General features: G+C 42.9%; 7 protein-coding genes across 7 annotated transcripts; 5 read left to right on the top strand and 2 right to left on the bottom strand.

Annotated features, from left to right (window-relative positions):
- Positions 1–82: 82 nt before the first annotated feature.
- SS1G_06149 (hypothetical protein) lies at positions 83–3,183 on the top strand (the record flags this gene model as incomplete). Its single annotated transcript, XM_001593177.1, has 3 exons — positions 83–748; positions 803–2,323; positions 2,374–3,183. The coding sequence occupies 3 exons, from the start codon at positions 83–85 to the stop codon at positions 3,181–3,183; spliced, it is 2,997 nt and encodes a 998-aa protein (XP_001593227.1).
- Positions 3,184–3,471: 288 nt separating this feature from the next.
- SS1G_06148 (predicted protein) lies at positions 3,472–4,272 on the top strand (the record flags this gene model as incomplete). Its single annotated transcript, XM_001593176.1, has 2 exons — positions 3,472–3,519; positions 3,679–4,272. 2 exons carry the CDS (start codon positions 3,472–3,474, stop codon positions 4,270–4,272), a joined length of 642 nt encoding a protein of 213 aa, XP_001593226.1.
- A 653-nt stretch (positions 4,273–4,925) lies between these two features.
- Positions 4,926–6,682, top strand: SS1G_06147 (hypothetical protein; the record flags this gene model as incomplete). Its single annotated transcript, XM_001593175.1, has 2 exons — positions 4,926–5,759; positions 5,819–6,682. The coding sequence occupies 2 exons, from the start codon at positions 4,926–4,928 to the stop codon at positions 6,680–6,682; spliced, it is 1,698 nt and encodes a 565-aa protein (XP_001593225.1).
- Positions 6,683–8,699: 2,017 nt separating this feature from the next.
- On the top strand, positions 8,700–11,595 carry SS1G_06146 (hypothetical protein; the record flags this gene model as incomplete). Its single annotated transcript, XM_001593174.1, has 2 exons — positions 8,700–9,017; positions 9,085–11,595. 2 exons carry the CDS (start codon positions 8,700–8,702, stop codon positions 11,593–11,595), a joined length of 2,829 nt encoding a protein of 942 aa, XP_001593224.1.
- A 951-nt stretch (positions 11,596–12,546) lies between these two features.
- On the bottom strand, positions 12,547–14,592 carry SS1G_06145 (hypothetical protein; the record flags this gene model as incomplete). Its single annotated transcript, XM_001593173.1, has 3 exons — positions 12,547–12,726; positions 12,866–13,569; positions 13,926–14,592. 3 exons carry the CDS (start codon positions 14,590–14,592, stop codon positions 12,547–12,549), a joined length of 1,551 nt encoding a protein of 516 aa, XP_001593223.1.
- Positions 14,593–15,863: 1,271 nt separating this feature from the next.
- SS1G_06144 (hypothetical protein) lies at positions 15,864–16,700 on the bottom strand (the record flags this gene model as incomplete). Its single annotated transcript, XM_001593172.1, has 2 exons — positions 15,864–16,230; positions 16,375–16,700. The coding sequence occupies 2 exons, from the start codon at positions 16,698–16,700 to the stop codon at positions 15,864–15,866; spliced, it is 693 nt and encodes a 230-aa protein (XP_001593222.1).
- A 645-nt stretch (positions 16,701–17,345) lies between these two features.
- On the top strand, positions 17,346–17,903 carry SS1G_06143 (predicted protein; the record flags this gene model as incomplete). The annotated part of the gene is made up of 1 exon (XM_001593171.1): positions 17,346–17,903. One exon carries the CDS (start codon positions 17,346–17,348, stop codon positions 17,901–17,903), a length of 558 nt encoding a protein of 185 aa, XP_001593221.1.
- Positions 17,904–18,745: the final 842 nt, after the last annotated feature.

Here is an 18,745-nt window from a genome sequence, read left to right as displayed (position 1 = left end):
ATACGGACATAAAATACAATACCCATATCTCGATCTACCACCATCGTCTTGGTGGCAGACGAGCGCTCTTACATAAAGCATCATGTTCTGGCGTTTCGGCGGATATGCTAACGTTTCTACCATCGATACTATCCTCGACAAAGAAAATGTTACCTTAGAAGAGTTATTGGATGAGAGCGATCTCATACAAGAATTAAAACAACACAATTCAAAGCTGATTGAATATCTACGTGAAGACAAGATCTTAGCAAGGCTTTTGGAATATGTGGTGGCCCCTAAATCGGAGACTGTCGCATCTGAAGGTCCTGGAGCGGAATCGAAAGTAGTATCTGCTTCACCAAACTCGAGGGGCAAAAGTCGATCATTTTCCCTATCTCGCCAGTCTTTTGAGGACGATGGTGAAGAAAAGGAAAAGAAACGAACTCGCTATGCCTACGTTGCAGCTGAGGTCTTGTCCTCGGACAACTGGTCAATCTGCGAGGCATTAATGGAGAATCAACCTCTGTTGCGCAAGTTTTGGGAATTCTTAAACCTTCCTGCGCCTTTAGATCCTTTACAAGCCTCTTATTTTACGAAAGTCAATGAGGCTCTTTTAGATAAAAAGACTGAGGAGATGCTTGATTTGTTGAAGTCAATAGATGGTACAGTCAAGAGTATGCTTCGACATGTGGACTCCCCTATGATTATGGATCTTCTTTTGAAGATAATCAGTCTGGAGAAGGCCGAAGGAGGAGCTGGAATTGTCGACGTATGCCTCTTATTCTCCTCTGGTATAAGTTCTATTTGCTAATTTCTGATATAGTGGCTGCACTCGCAAGATTTGATGCCCATCCTTCTATCATTCCTATCATCTGAACATAGCTGGGCAACACAGACTTCGGCGGGTGATTTTCTCAAGGCAATTATCACTATTTCAGCCAATGCTTCGCAAAATGAACAGTCATGCATAGGACCAAATGAGCTTACTCGCCAGCTTGTCTCTCAGCCATGTATTGAAAAGTTAATTTCTGATATGCTAAAGGGTGGAAATCCGTTGACTGTCGGAGTTGGTATTGTTATCGAAGTCATTCGGAAGAACAACTCAGATTATGATCCGGAGGTTGGAGCTGAGGCAAATGCAGTACCATCCAGTCGCGATCCTATATATCTCGGGACTCTTTTGCGAATGTTTGCCAAGCATGTTCCCGATTTTATGGACCTCATCCTCAGCCCTAATCATACCGTTGGAGGAGGTGATGGACCAGTAACAATACAAAGAAAAGAGTTGAGTGCTGCCTTTGGTGGAAAGATTGAGCCACTTGGATTTGATAGATTCAAGACTTGTGAGCTCATGGCGGAACTTTTGCACTGCAGCAACATGGCCTTGCTGAATGAGGCTGGCAGTGAAGAGTTTGTCAAGGCGCGAGACGTAGAGAGAGAACGATTAAAGGCCGAGGGAAAGTTGAACCCATCGCCTACGGCCTTAATGTCCGAAGATGACCTTACGATGAAATCCTCCACACAAACACGACTGGGCTCTCCAGATGGTTCTAGGAAGTTGGAGGTTCAGAATGCCTCTGATGATGATGGATTTGAGGAAGTTACGCACGCTACAGAACTTGGTGATGATGCCAAGGATGATTTTGATGAGAAACATGAAACCGAAGAAACCCTTCTTAATTCTGCACAACCACCCATTTCCTTCCTCGACAAGGATGACGAGGAATTTGTTGATGAACCTTTAAGCTCGCCAAGGCTACAACCACTTTCCGATGATCATACTTTGCAAGAACCAGACATGGCTGTCCTCCCTCTTTCTCCGACCAAAGAACTTTCTCAACAAGTTGGGTCTCTAGGGTTTAACGATGAGGATACGACTATGACATCTCCACCTTCTTCTATTGATACCAATGTCCTTGATGATACCGAAGATTCTTCTGATGGTTCTCACAAACATACCCCAGAATCCTCGGACGGCTCTAATGAAGGCCAGAATGTAGGCATGGAATTACCCACTGAGTCTTCAGCACCTACAGAAGAGATTCCTCACGCTGCAGAAGTTATTCCTCTCCCTGAAGACACTCCTGCACCTTTATTTTCCAAAAAGGCAGGATTAACGGAAGAGACTGCTGGTTCGTCAACTATCGTTCCTGGTGATGGTAACATGAATCTTGACAGCGTCGACACTACTATGGGTGATGCTGGAGATAGCAACAACTCCGTGCTGATGGGTAATACGGAGGAGCATTCTCAAGAGCGAACTACGGAAAATACAGGTGGTCCAGTAGTTGGAGATTTTCTCAAAATGCAATTTGTTAAACATAAGGTTGTACCAACTATTTTGGTAAGTTTCTTCGACCTTCAGCATTTATGCATGTGAATTAACCCATGTAGGATTTTTTCTTCCGATTTCCTTGGAATAACTTCTTACATAATGTCGTATATGACGTTGTACAACAAGTATTTAATGGTCCTATGGATCGTGGATATAATCGATCACTTGCAATTGATCTCTTTGAAACTGGAGACATCACAATGAGGATTGTCGATGGTCAAAAGAAGAGTGATGAGGCACAACAGAAGAACAAGATGCGACTTGGTTATATGGGTCATCTTACACTTATCGCTGAAGAGGTTGTGAAGTTTACAGAACGACATCCCCCGGAGCTCTTATCTGAATCAGTTTTAGAAAGGGTCATGAACGGTGATTGGATTCCATATGTTGAGGTTACTCTAGCAGAAACTCGGGAGCGTGACAATGCTATTCTTGGGGGAGTTAGACCAGACATGGCAGTCGGTCCGCGACAAGCAGTCATGAATGCAGTAAATGCGGCCAACAATTTCGGAAATGCATCATCTGCCCTTGCCGACGCTGGCCTAAATGGTTCAACAGCTCTTGATAGCATTGACCTTGCTAACAACAATGGAAATGGCAACAGCTTTATCACTGGAGGTACATTATTGAGCGGCTTCGGAAGTTCCAGTGATGAAGAAGACGATGAAATGGATGAAGATAATGATGAGGAAGGAAAGAATAGTGGTGGTACAACGGCAGAAGTGGGTCATTCTGTTCCTCCATCAGCCCCCAACCTTGATAAATTCGACGATCTAGATGTTGATTATGAATATTTGGAGCAACTCGATCGCGAATCACCTCTGTTTCCTCAAGAAAAGGACGAGGATCTCGATCAGGGTAGTTCTTAATCAGTAAAAGCGCACATGTTGTCTTCATTTCCTCTTGTACAGTACGCAATTTTCTGGCACTTTATTCCCAAACAGCATTACAAGTGGCGTTCTTAGATTCTTGGGGCTTGTTGTTTCTGGCTTCAGAAATTTAGAAAGCATTAATGTTGGTATGAAATGAGGAGTATTGTGGGAGTTTTCTCTTTCCTTAAATCAAGAGAAAGAGATTCAATTTTTGAGATATAATCCTATACTCCTTTTTTGAAGTAGAGATGGTGATGGTTGTGATGTTGATCTGGTGTTTTAATAATGATGATTAGTGTCCACAAATCTTTTTTTAACTTTGCTCCCGAGTGGGTAGGCTAATGATCTACGCTCATCTTAACCTGCCATCTCTCTGCTATTTACCCGTTTTGCTTTTATCCGCCGCTTAGCTTTTGCCCCTTTTGGAACAGCCTATTTATTTACAAATGACACATATAATACCAAAATATATGCTAATGTGGTTGCAATTAGATCTCCCGCTACATAAGTACGCCTTCAACTACAACATCTACCTCGGATCTTTCACCTCCTTCAGCACCACCGCCGCCTCCACCTCCTCTTAACATACCGCCAAGCCGTGCTAGAAGACAATTGGCGGCGAGGTTGGCCTTGCATAGCAAGCAAAAGTTGGCGAATGGAGAAAAGGCTGAGGGTGAGGAGAGAGAGTCAAAAGGCATCAATCCTTTTAAGGTAGAAGGCGAGGATGACGATGAGGATGAAGAGGGGAGCAGTGATGATGATGAGAGCGGATTTAGAAGGAGTGGATTTGAGGATAATTTTGAGGATGAGGATGGAATGGGAGTTAGTGTGACGAGGGAGGCGAAAAGGAGAACGAGCTTGGAGGATGAGGATGAGGATGATGGTGGAGTAGGGGGGTCCGGAGCCTTGGTTGATGAGGTTGTTCATGTGGGGATGGTGGAAGAAGTAGGTGGTAGTGAAAGCTCAAGTACAGATTTGAAGAACAATAAGAGCTTGCCGAATGAGGGTACTGATGATGGAGAGGGCGATGGAGAATTAGTGCATATCCAGCATGCGGAGATGCAGGGTGAAGGAAAGAAGGAGTAGACTTTTTTTCCTTTTACTTGAATTGAAACGATGGATGGAGGGAGGCATGGACAGGCGGATCTTTGATGAACGCAGCGGCGGATAAAATGTTTGTACGATATTATGCGAGATACGATAGTTGAGGGTTCATGGAGGAGGGAGGCATTATGCAGCGGATTCTTCTTTTATTATAGCTCTTTCATGGTGAGTTCTCGGGCTTGGTGAGATGAATGAGAGGTTGATGGGTGGGGATTAGTGATTGGAGATTCTTATTATCGTGTATAGATAGCTACGTATGGATGGATGAATGGATGGATGGTGGAATGGATGAATGGATGGTTGATTACGTTTATGAGTTGTGTATCAGTATCTACCTGGGTATTAGTGATATGTGAAATAGAGTTGAATGTTTAGGATTTTGATGATTTGGATTTTCAGGAATAGTATTGAAAAATAAATGCTGATAGGTATTAGTCGATTGGTGCCGGGACAAGTTCCTGGGGAGAAAAGCTCACCGGGGATTTGTTCCTAACCACACGTTTGGGCTCGGATTTCTTATCTTATCGCCGACGAGCTAAAATGTACAGGGGGATCAAGTAGTTACAAATATTATCAATAATATCCCACGCCACCATGAATTCTTTCTCAAGCAATTCCTTCCTATCCTTCTCTATATGCACGGGTTAGTATCACAATCTACATTTAAATGTGCCCGCTGTCTGCGAGCTACGAGGCAGCAAAATGCTGTGCCAAAGTTGTATAAGAATATCTACCGGCTATTCTCACAAGGGTCGCCACTTCAAAAGGAAGATGCTAGCAATGTAACAATAGACTCGGAGGATCATGCTTCAATCGAAGCTCAGATCTTGAAACCAAATTCAGAGAATGGTTCGATAAATAAGTCTGTCGAAAAAGAGCAAGGGGCGATGTCAAGACGTCTTGCCGAAGCTACTGAAGATGCTCTCTTGGAAGGTGGTCGAGCTGGACGAAAAGCCGTGGAAGAAGCAGGCTTTTCAGAAGAATTGAAGGCAAGACTACTTGAAAGAGTAGAAGCTTCCAAGTTCAAGGCTGAAAACGCCTCTGCGTTTACGGAAGCAAGTCTTGTATCTAATCTTGGTCGTGGTTCTCGGGATATCGCCACAGCACAGGCATGGACCGGGCAAGAAGCAACTGAAGATACGGTTCTTCGGATCCTGAATGATGCTAGGAAGCCTCTTAATTCTGCTTTACGAGGTCCGGGAAAGATTCCCTCTCCAGTTGTGGATTTGAGGTTGAAGGGCCAAGCTAAGCAGAGACCTGGTCAGAGGTTAGCAAATGCGAGGGATAAAACATCGATTTATGCTATTTCTAAAGATGGTCAAATGAGTGAGCAGGAGAGAGAGGAGATGAGAAAAGAACTCAAAGAAAGATTTACCCCTGGTGCGAGGGCAATGCCGAATTCAATTAGAGGTTTGGCTGCTTTGGCTAATGAGAGAATTGAAGATGCTATTGCTCGTGGACAGTTCAAGGTGAGTCTAAGTTTCGCCATCTTTGCTAGGATGATGTTGTACTAATAAACTCTTTGCAGAATATTCCCAGAGGAAAGGCGATAGAACGAGATGCGAGAGCCGATAATCCATTTCTCGACACCACCGAATATATTATGAATAAGATGATACAACGTCAAGACATTGTGCCACCGTGGATAGAGAAACAACAAGAACTTGTCAAAACCGCAAACATTTTCAGGAATCGGTTGCGGAATGACTGGAAACGACATGCTGCAAGAACAATTGCAAGTCGTGGTGGTACATTGCAGGAGCAAATGAGAACCGCAGAAATATACGCACGATCTGAAGCTTTTCACAATCCGAAGAAGCGAGCCATAGAGCAGATCTCTGTTCCTACGAATGCGACAAGTGATCCAGTGATGGTGAAAATTATTCAAGAAGTGTCAACCTCGTCCAATGAAGAACCCATCGTTCAAGTCTTGGCAGAAACAGAAGGAGTTGAAATAGACGTCGCTAAAGTCACTCCTCCCGAGTCCGAGAAACAGTCACCACCAGACCAACCATCCACCGCAGTTCCGCCTCCCTTCCGAATACCATCCTGGGAGGAAGCCGAACAATCATATCTCAACCTCGCCATCGCAGACTTAAACAGCAAAACGCGATCTTACAATCTCATGGCACCAGATCTTGCGAAAAAGCCTTATTTTTCATTAGAGCGCGAACTCAAATCATGTTATGCGGATGTTGCGCCGCAGCTCGCTGAAGCTATTAAAGAGAGAGCGACGAGGCCTGCCCGCGAACTCGTTGAGAAGATTGGTCATCGTTCTGGTGGGATTATGGAGAGGTTTGGTGCGAGTAGTGTTACGGTGCATGATTCTAAGAGGCCTCTGTATGGGTTTAGGGAATTTTGGAATGATCTTTTTGGGGAGAAGAGGGTTTGAGGTTTGAGGTTTGAGGTGCGTGAGGTGTGTGAGGTGTGGTTTCCCTTTTTATCTTTTTATGATTAGGGGTTTGTTGATTGATGATTACTTTTGAGTTGGGAAATACAAAGTTTGGTAGATCTTGTGTGTAAATAGGAGGAAGGAAAGGTGAGGGAGGGGAGGGAACAGAAGGAGTAAATGATGATTCTAGAATAATCATGTGCATAGCATGGGATACTCGGGGATTTTGCACGGCCTTCCTTATTTTATTTGTATCTTCACACAGGATCAGATATCCATATAAGGTACCTCGCAACACTATTTTCTAGATAGAAGACGGAACTTCAGTATGGCTATAGCACCTGTTTCCTTCCTCTCCAAAGTTCAAACCTGGCACTTACGATACCCATCCTCAAAGAATTTCAAGGAATTACATCCATTCATCATGTACTCATCGTTGATTCTATACAGAAAATCATTATAGAATTTACCAGAGATCGAGAGGAATCTGATAACCAGGAGACAGTTCCCCGCCAGTGAGCCGTGATGTCAGATTCATTATATCACAAGTTACCACCACCCAGACATTCAAGGAAATGATCTAGAAACCCTATATTTAATCACATATCATACAAATAGCATTTGATAGCTGAGAAAATACCATCTATTAGTTGATATGTATAGTCTTTTTTTTTGAATCTCTATTCCTTATTCTAGAATTTCACAAAATTCTAAAAAGAGTCCCTATCCAATTGGTTGTACATAATGTCGCTATGCGAACACAAAACTCAACCAATGAAATATTCCCGATGAATTTTAGTAAAAAGTACAAGGTTGCGGGTTGATCCATCGTCGCCGATTAGAGGTAAAGTTAGGATAGTGATTTAATCTAGTGTAAGTAATGCTAATTATTTAAGGGTTACTTTATACACTTTGAGGGTTTGATGTTGGAGATGCTTGTGGGAAGATCGGAAGAGTTGTACAGGAAAGGGATGAGATAGAATAGAAAAGCAGAAATGTGATAACTGATATGTGATATATAATTGCAGATGAGGCATTATTGATCTCCCTCTATACCTTTTACTTTTTACCACATTTTTACCAAGATTTAGTTCAGACGAAGAAAAATTTAGGACGGATAAGATGAGAAGTTACAAGGTCTTTTTAGGGAATGGTAAGTTGCACGTAGCCATATGTCACTTCAAAACCTTATTTCTGTACCTGACTTTGGATACTAGGTGCCTATTCATACAAACTAGAATACTAGCTTTCACTTCTTTCCTTTTACTATTTTTCACTTCACTCCGAACAGAGAAAACAAAGTTGGGGTGTGAGGTCTTATAAGGTAGAAGGTCATCGGCCTGGAAACGCTTGGTTGTGTCACCCACATTCCACCCAAAGATTGTGAAACAAAACAAAACAAACAAACCAAAACTTTTCACTATTGTCAATCATTTTTTGGGGGGTGGCTTTTAATACTCAACAACATCACACTTACCTATATGAGCTTTAATTCTTTGGGTTAAAATTCTCAAGCTTCATTTTTGGGTCATTCCTGTGCATTGTAGCAGCATTGCATATGCATAGATCTTCCTGTACCCAGCAGATATCGATGTGAGGAAGATCAATCACTCTGGATGGTAACAAACGAGAATACTCCCAGTTCAACCATAGTACACAAATGATCCAGTACCATATCATACACTCTTTTTTTGGTCAAAGCTGATATTTCATCCTTGATTTATCTCAATCATCCCGTCTTTCTAAATTTACAACTTTAGTACGGCCCGCCCTTGCTTCAACATACAGCAAATACGGTATTACCCTAGTCACTCCAAGTCAATCCAAAACAAAAACTCTATATAACAATCGCAAAAGCAAAATCAAAAACATAAATCTGACAGGAAAAAGGAACCATCTTCCGAATATGGAAGATGGCAGTCAAGGATCTCGAAGAAGTCGCATATCTTCAACACCACGCATGCCACTCTACCATGATTCTGCGACCAGTTCTTCAAGTAACAATACAAGAATAAATATGGCAACACCCACTCTCTCGTCGCAGAGTACGAATAGTTCAAGTGCACATTTGCCTTTGGGGTCCGGAAGAATGAGTGCGCAATCGGGTGGGGCCGCTTTCTTGCAAGAGAGGTTGAGGGAGAGGAAGGGAAGGGAGAGGAGATTGAGTGGGGATTTTGGTGGGAGTATTAATATGGCTAGGGAAATTGAAAGTTCGCCAGTCAATAGGGGTAGTGGTGGTAGCGGAGTTGTGCGGGAGAGGGAGGAGAGAAGACCGAGCTCAAGTGGAGTGGGTCAACCGGGGAAGAAGTCGATGGGTGTTAAGCAAATGGAAGAGGTGAGGTTTTTTTTAATACTTGGTTTATTTTATCTTTAGTGAATAAGTACTAATCATTTTCATCCAGACTGTCTCGACCTTACATAAACAGAATTTCGATCTAAAACTGGAGCTTTTTCATCGGCGACAGAGACAAGAAGCGTTAGAAGCGGAATTAGAACATTTGAGGAGCCAGATCCAGGATCAGACAGAAATGCAAGAAGTCAATGAAGCATTACTCAAAGAGTTAGAGAAACGGGATCAGGCAGTCGAAGAAGCTGTTGGTATCATTTGTCAACTGGAAGCTCAAATTGCGAGACTATTACAGGAACGAGAAGATGTAAGGAGTTTCGAGACGCAATATGGAGATGACTTCTACGATCACAGCAACGGAACGGAAATGCCAAGTTCACCTCCAAACTTCGATAGAGACACTTCGAGAACTCCTAAAGGAAAAGATACTGCGCAGGTTATTGCTAGGATGCCTTCATTTCTATCCGAGAAAAGTGAAGGTGTGGAAGCCTTGAGAAGTTTATATCTTCCTAACACCAACAATTACAGCGATGTTGTTCTTCCAAAGTTGCCAGAAGAAGGTAGTGAAAGTGGAATGGCTAGTCCTTCATTAAGTGTTCTGAGTGAGAGTTCATTCTTGAGCGTTTATGGAGAAAAATCATCTGCCGTGAACGAAGATTTTGAGGCCTCTCCACCAAAACAACATCGACGAACGAGCTCTTCAGTGGAAAAGTGGATTGATGAACGTCCAGCTTCAACTATGCCTATGCGAATACCATCACCTTCACCTAATTCTAGTGGTAGGAGAAGTCAATTCCTGTCAATGAATTATGTTGCTGCTTCGCCATTGCAACGCCTTGAAAAGCTTAGGAGTAATCTGGAAAAGCAATATAACAATAGTACCAGTATGCGACTCAAAGCTCGATCGGAAAAGCGAGATAGTATTCAGGATATACAAAGGTTCAACGAGGGTAGTCTTCGACTCACGACTGATGGGAATGGGTACGAAACATCGCAGAAATTACCACCTACGCCAGATACTATTAGCACTGGCACTTTGAGAAATTATAAAAACTCCGATGATACCTTGAATCAAAGACGTCAAGCCAACGAAGATGAGGTTACATTCCTTCATAATACATCGACATTTTCGGTACCTCCTGCTACCTACAATCCATATCAATCGACTACATCTATACGACCACGCAGCGCTGGGGAGACAGTAACTAGTCGACGTGAAGGACATGGATGGGATACGGAAACATTGGAGACAGATGAATTAGATACTCTAACCAATTACAGTACCGACAGTGCCGCCGAAGGGACCAAGATTCATCCTCCCACTCGCCAACCTCAAAGCGGAAATCAAACACCAGAATTCTTCTCCTTCAATACTACATCTCGCGAGCGCGATACTATGAGAGCATGGGGTGTCGATGGAACCTATAATGATTATCCCACAACACGTGTCCCGTCTGGCTCAAATTCTGGTTCTCGTGCTTCAAATTCTACGGCTCGACGTTACGAAATTCTTCGAGCGCTATCTCAAGCTGAGACTCACCCGAAAAGTGATGGCACAATTACCTCTGGTTATTTAGATCGTAGGCCACAATCTAGAGTTGAGGATCGTCGGGAGCGACATTTTGCAGGGAGGGAGATAGAAAGATCATCTACGCCTCTAGATGAAAAGACATCCAAGCCTCCTGCACCGGACCGAAGATCTTCATTAGCAGCTGCTACATCAAAATTGAGGAAACATGTTCCAGCTTCTATCAATACGAGTCATGATTCTAATCCTAAGATGCCGCTAGCGCCTGTATCTGCGAGTATCCCAAACACTCCTAGAGAAAATTCCAAAGAGAAAGAGGGAAGTAAAGAAAAGGATTTCAGGAGATTACTGCCTACGAGATTGTTCTTTGGGAGATCAGAAACTGAACCTACTAATAATTCAAACTCAACCTCGAGTTCCAGTTCCAATTCAAATATAGACCGCAGGACAAAGTATCAAACTATGCCGATGAGGAATAGTAGATATAGTAGTCGACGAACGGACTTGAGTGATTATCAGTTAAATGGTAGTGATGAGAGTGGGAATATGGTCGAAAAGACGACATATTTTGAAGAGGATGATGTGGAAGTTGAGAGAGAGAGAAGTGCAACACCACCACCTATTTCGAGGAACAGAATGCACTCGACGCAAATTCATCGAGAGCATGTAGTGAGACCGAGGAGTGCGTGTGCGGGTGTAATGGTGAGTGCGAGGGAAAGAAGAAGATTCGGAGGTGATGGTGCTCATGATGGGGATGAGGTAGTGAGAGGTTGTATATCTGGAGCTGGAGCTGGCGGTGAGAAAAAGGGTATTAAGGCTTTAGGTTCAGGTTCGGGTTCGGGTTCTGGTATGGGTAGAGAAAAACGTGAAAATGCACAAGCGGAGATAGTCAAGGAAAACAGCAAGGAGAATAACGCAGTCAAGGAAAAAGAAAATAGTTCTGCTTCGATAGCTACACCAGGCCACGGGAGAAAATGGTTCGGTCTTGCGCACGTGGGTGTAGGCGTAGGTAGATCGGGGAGTGTTTCTCGGCGTTGATTTATTTTTGACCTGTCTTTTTCTCCTCGGCTAGGAGTTTGGGTTTGTTCTTTTCTTTCTTTTGGCGGCTGGTTGTTTATTTGCTTACTTGCTCTTATGCATTCGGATGGGAATAGGCCCAATTACATGCGTCTGGATTTGTTGCCTTGGGAATGGGAAGAACAAATGGAGGGATGTGGTGGGTGTGGATATGGATATGGATATGGATATGGATATCGATGCTTTTTTGTATACATTCCATACCATGCTCTTTCATACCTTAACGTAACAGACTCGAATCTTTCATTCGATAAGGTTAACACAGAGCATGAATTCGGAGGTTTGGGAATCCATGCATACATACATGCATACATGCATATACGTATGTATTGTTTAGTTTGTTAGCATACCAGCGGGAATTATGAGATTTTTTTATAACTTTTTTTGAGAGTTTATGTTTGTGGGATTTTGGGCTTGAGGGTGTGTGGATGTGTGCGGGTTGCTTGGGAGGGTTGTGAGGGTTGTGAGATGATTCTAATGATTTGGTGATTGTGATCGTGTTTGATATGATATAATGTAATGTGATATAAATAATCCATCTACTTAGTATTTTTCCTATATATATAGATTTGAGTATAACAATCTATAAGTAATCTTATATCTAACTAAATACCTGTCTAAATACTCTTAGATCCCTCTATATATATATCTATATCAATCAATACCCTCTCCTTTTACTGTCACGTTATTTTTTTTATCTCCGCTCCCCTTCCGTTCCCTCTCCTCCTCCCCCCTTTTCTATTCCCCCACACCAATATTCCATCCCATCCCATCCCATCCCATGTACACATATATACACTCTCTCACCCGCCCCCTCCATATCCTCCCCCATCCCCCATATCCCAACATCCTTCCCCGCTCCCCATATCCCATTCCCCATACCCAACCTACAACCAACCACCCTCCCCCAACCTACATATTACACCCCACAACCAAAGCGATCAAATCCGAATCCTTCGGCAACTCCGGATAATCCATCGGAATAACACCATAGCGTTTTTTAATGCCCCAATCAAAATTCGTACGAAGAGTCGGATTCATTCCTTGAATAAAGGTGCCGATGAATTTACTGTGCGCGCCTACTGCTATCCACTGGGGTTTTGGGGGTTGGGTTAGTTATTTGGGAAATTGTGAGTGGTGAATGAAGATGGAGAGAGATGATGAGAGATGGAGGAAAGGAAGCTAGAGGGAGTGGTAAGAAAAGAAAGTAGGAGTAGGAAAATAAACATACATGACTCTCGGCCACCTCACCCCTCTGCACGGGATCCCCCACAGCCGACATAAAATTAAGAAACCACTCATCCTCCGCCCCATCCCGCGCTTTCTCCAACATACGAACCACATAATCATATTTACTTTCCACCAATCCCTTCAACGGAATCCTATGCGAATACTGCCATTTATCCTGCAGATGAATCGTCACGCCACTTTCAGTTACTAATGTAAAATCAGGATTATTATCTAACCACCCACTAAGATCTAAACCCATTTTATCCTCCGGAGCTAGATCTTCCTCGCACTTATAGCGGCGGAATAATACTGCTTTTCCGCGGGCTTCACCGAGTGTTGAAGGTGCGGTTGAGGTTAGCCAGCGGGGTTCGCCGGAGGGATAGGGAGGAATAGATGTGATGTGTTTGGCGACTGCGGAGTAGAATACTGAAGGGGGTTCTTTGCCTGAGGTGTCGTCGTTGTTGATGGATATTAGGATTGTTTCTTGGCTATGTTGGGAGAGGAAATCGAATATTTCCTGCATGACGAAGTCGAATTTGAGATAGAAGGGCATGTTTATGGGGATGCCGCCGTGGTACATGTAGAGTTGCCCGTCTTCTGTGTGAACGCGGACGCGGAGATCGAGGAAGCGGAGACCAGCGATTAGTTGGGATTTTATGGAGAGGTATTGGGTGCGTACGAAAGGGATGTTGGATTCTGCGCAGCCTGTTTGAGAAGTTGTCAGTGTGATTTTTCGGTATTGAATAGAGGGAAGATCTCACTATCGTGGGTTCCAGGGATAGTCATATTAGATAGTAGAGTATCATCAGGAATTTCCGCCATCCAAGAATCCAAAGAATAATCCAACAAAGATCTTGAATACCACAATAATTCCCTATCATCATCGTTGGAATTGAATATACAATTAATCCTCCCATTAAGCACAGCCAATTGTGGCGGATCAAAAGAAGTTTGCCCAGCAATAGGTTCTTGAGGATGCCACATCCCATCTTTATACTCGCTCATATAAATCACATGAGAAGTATTCCCTGGGCCATTTTCCTGAAAAGCCAAAAACGCACTTCCACCATAAGAAGTAGCAGAAACACCTTGTGCAGCCTTTCCCTCACTAACATCATCACAAGAATTCCACACATCTTCCGGCAACGAATATTTGAAGCCGAGAATTGTGCGATCCTCATCTAAAGAGGAACAAAGCACATGTAAATCTCCATTCAACACAAACAAAGCAGGTATACCAGATACCTTACTAATGCCACTCACTTCCTGAGGATATTTCCAAATTGGTTGATCCTCGGAATCTAATGTCCATGTTGAATAATACAAGTATGAATTCTGGATATATACCAGAATCAAATTATTATTATGGCTCATTAGCGCTGGTGTAGTGTCTGTCCACAGTCCTGGGCCCTTGTCAAGGATAGTAGGAGCATCCCAATCTTTTCCCGCATCGTTATATTCATAATGAGCAATTTTTCCGTCAGCTCTTACGATTACGGCATGAAGACGGCCGAGAAGTTCAGCCATAACTGGAATTCCTTGGTCGGGAAAGCGAACTCGAGTTTGGAAGATATCATTGTCACCGATGGCATAGTACAAGTCGCCCGATGGGTCACTCCAGAGACACCAAAGGGAGCCGCAATGAGTGGCAATGGCTGGGACGGCGGATGTGTGTCCATTGGGAGTATCTTGGACGAAACCGGATTGACCTCTTGATATCCAAGCCATATTTGATGATTCTTTAGATGGATATTGTTGTAGGTATAAATATATTCAAATTTGATCAAATAACTTGGAAATTCAGTATCTATAAAAATGTAAGAGAAAGACGGTTTAAGGGGGAGAGGAGATACAAACCAGCTGTGTCAATGTAAATACAATCTCAATCATGTAAAACTCGAAATGGTCGAAAAATGAATACAGTAACTGTAAATCACACCACTTTGAAATGCTTTTATCAAAAAGGCGAAGCAAAATAGATCTTAACAACAGAGCTCACTGTGTACAAAAGTGTAAATAACGAGGAGTGATGCCAAGCTTTTACATACTACCAAAGCTCGAGACGGATGATGTTGAGGCGTCGTGTACTTTTCTAGTGCTTCTCGGGCCGCACGGAGTACAACTGTTTCAACTGCGGGGGAGCTCCATTTTAACAAGGGTTTTGAATGGTAAGATGAGAAGCTAAATGTTGGAATCCACTCAGAGGAGCACGTGTATGTTGACACGTGATTTCCGACATCTATTCATCTCATCTTGTGCTTCAAGCTTGTTTGAGTGATTAGTATGATTATTGATATATTGTGGGAGTCCTTTGGAGATTAGTTGTGAATAAATCATATATAGGATGATTCTGGGCTCAGTTATACTTTCCAAATTCCTCCTGCCTCGAAGTTTAGACCAACGAATTTCTCACCTGAAAAAGGGACGAGGTGTATATGTTTCTCCCGATGGCGAAGATAGTTGAGATTGTGATCGCCCTGAAAGCTTTGGAAGAATAAGAAAGGATAAAAGGTAGAAGTGAGCACATCCATAAGCTATAATTCAACAAAAGCAGAATGTCAATCAAGGTAATACAGAATCGGAGAAGCAGCAAATTATCATTGTAATAACAGGCCATTGATCTCATAAGATAGATTCGAGAGTGAATAACTGAATTCCCTCTTAATCGGAGGCTGGCAAAACTATTGCTTTATATTCGAGTGATTCCCAAGAGCACCAGAGTTCTAATATGGTATTCTTGCATTTCGATCATGGAATGTCTCAATGCATTACAGGTCTTGAAATATTGACAAAATGGGTATTGATAACGTTGTGTACCCATTTATCTGATCAAAGAAGGCCGATCCAAATCGTACCAAAAACCAAGGGTATCTCCATTACCAAATTAATTAAACCACAATCCACGCTGAACATATACCAAGCCCTGCCCAAAAGAAGGAAAACATCCGGGGTATCTCAATATTAAATGCCATCGCTTAAAAGCTGCCCTATATTGCAGCTCACTGTAACCAGGCCCAGCTTCCAGTAACTCTACCCTGTGATTCTAATGCCAACTTTTCGAAAACCGTTATGCTTAAATCCAAATCTTCGGCCTTGCATCCAACACATCTATCTACAACCGTTACATCGACTGTATTATTCCCTGTGCCCGAATCTTTCTGTCGAGTTATCCTGATCTTTTTTCCGCAGAGAGGATTGGCATTGGGGTTTGAACTGGTTGAAGCGGCATCAAAGATGATGTGGGATACGGCGCAAATGGATTCAGTAGATGAGGATGTAATCCCGCATGCGCCGAGACCTGGTGCATAGTATGTGAGATCTCCTGTGAATACTCCACCGTGTGAAGGAAGGGGTAGTGCTTTCGACCTTTATTTGCAGATTAGTACTTAATTTCTAGCAATTGTAAAGTGGAGTAGCAGGAAGTGACATGATGCGCAAGTCGATTCATGCACTCGCAGAATTAAAGAATGATGAGCAGTTGATCAATAATAAATCGTCAAATATACATACGATGAATGCTTCAGCCCAAGACCAAGCCCCAATCCAAGAATCAACACAAGTAATAATACGATTATTCCTCCTACAATCAACAAAAATACTTTGCGACTCCTTCCAAAGTATGTGCGATTTCCAGGCAATACACGATTGAATCTCTCAATTAATGTAGGCTTTCCGAAGGTTCCTATCGCAGCAGCATGACCCAATGATTGCGAAGAACCCTCTTTCGTGGTGGGAAGTATCGATTTTGGTTTTGAAAAGGGATTATGTTTGCTGAGAAAAGATTGTTTCGGTGTTGGAGTTTCCCACTCTGGTGTTTCGTGAATAGTGGTTGCCATTATGAATTATCGCATTGATATACTCTACGAAGAACAAAAGCGCATTATGATGTTATGTTTTCGAAAAACCAAAAAAAAAAAAAAGATGGAATTTGAATGAGAGGTGGGATGTGTTGAGACAATTGACTTGAAGATAAGAGCGGGTGGAGAAAGATTGGAGGATAGGCGCCCGCTAAATTTGGGGAAATACAGTAGCAAATTTCTTAGTTTCAGGGGTATCGGCTGGCGGCCGCCCCCAATTTCAATTCTAATCTTAGGTACTGCTTGAGGGTTCACCAGTTTCAATGGTCTGTGCTCCGGGCTCCGCGCTTCGGGCTCCGCGCTTGAGTGGTGGTCTTTGAGATGAATTCAACACCAATCAATTCTCGAGTATACCTGTAACAAGTGTTTTTGGTACCCTTGTACATCATAACCAAATCAACAGCCTCTATACCATCTAAAATGTCGATCGAGTGGTTGAAATCAAGCCACATGGTCTCCTACTGCATGACTGTAAAGGAAGTGGAGGTGTAGGTTGTGTTACCCCGCAGTATGGGGAGTATGCGGTGTCATGTTTTGAATGTTGTGTCTGCCTCAAGGTCCGACTTTACATTTTTCAAAATCCAAAATTACTTCTCATCTACAATCATAATACAATAAATAGCCATGGCCGACAATTCATCAACACTTTATGCCAAAGCTATGGTGGAAGCTCAAAAGACAGTGCATTATGTACTTGACAAGGCTCCAGGGGCATATGAAAGTGGGAGAGAGGCTGCTGTAACAGCTGCGGCTAAGATTCAACCTGCACTCAACTCTGCTATAGAGAAAACGCCAATCCTCCTAGAACGGTCTAAGGTAGCGGCATGGCAGTTATATCAGGATGCTCCCAGACATCTGGGCACTGCGAAGGTTGCAGCACGACAGTTATATCAGGATGCCCCCAGACATCTGGACACTGTGAAGGATGCTGCAGGACAATTATATCAAGATACTCCCAGACACTTGAGCACTGTGAAGCAAGTTGGTGTGAGAGCTTTTGAAGATCCTAGCCAATCTGCAAAACATTTGTTGGAAACTGTAGGGCCTGTCGTTCGCCAGCATCCGTATATCAGCGGTTTCGTAGTATGGGCAGCACTAGCTGTGAAATTTGGAACCTTTTGGCCTGTTCGTGCTCTGTTGAGAATATTTGGATTTGGTAAAGGCGTTACACCAGGCAAGTAAACTTTGATTCAGTTCGTTGCGAGACAAGTATTGACAGGGTTGTAGGATCGAGTGCAGCATCGTGGCAGTCCCGACAAGGAAACGTACAACGTAATTCATGGTTTTCCCTATTTCAATCGTACGGGAATAAATTGAATTAAATTAGGTTTGTCAATGTTGAGAAACAATTATATGTTGAGAGCGGACCGGAGAGTCGATTACGAAATGAGATGAGAAGAGATATCTGTTATTTTTCTTATCCTGCGTCGCAATTGATTTTCACCTGTTTGGGGACGTATGGATACGTCCCGTTTGTTTCTTCCGGTCTGCACTACTTGTTAGCGAATGTGTTTTTTTATCACACCATTTGATTTTCCCTGCCGCTGTCAATTGTATAAGTACATAAGTGCGTAAGCTCTCTTTCACCGTGCTTTTCTTCGTTTACTTCGAGTCTCCTATATTATAAATAAAGTCTCACTAAGAAAATGTTTCCCTGCCCATCCGCTTCGCGTAGCCAATTTGAAGAAGCCTCAAGACCCTGGCTTTAAATTCAGGGTTCAAGTCCCGCATCAGCTCGTATATCCTTCCAGCCAAGCAGCGGAGGTTATACCCATGGCCAAACTTCGTAGCTCAGAAGTTTCAGTTATCATTCGAGAAAGCTCGCCAAATGTACCAGCCTAGAATACCGTCGTAGTGGCTCAATGGAGTTATTAGCTCCGTCCTGATTTGACTCAGTTAGAGCTTACTTGAATGTCAAGAACAATATACTGACTTCTCATCACTATTCAGTAATACTTTACTTTAGAACAATGGGTTCTGAGATGCATAGTTAGCGGGGATTACTATTTGATGACGTTTAATTA

Source organism: Sclerotinia sclerotiorum, genomic scaffold (genome assembly GCF_000146945.2).
Source record: "Sclerotinia sclerotiorum 1980 UF-70 scaffold_7 genomic scaffold, whole genome shotgun sequence".
NCBI lineage: Eukaryota > Fungi > Ascomycota > Leotiomycetes > Helotiales > Sclerotiniaceae > Sclerotinia > Sclerotinia sclerotiorum.
Note: the sequence above shows the minus strand (reverse complement) of the source record. Positions and strands in the feature narration are given on the sequence as shown.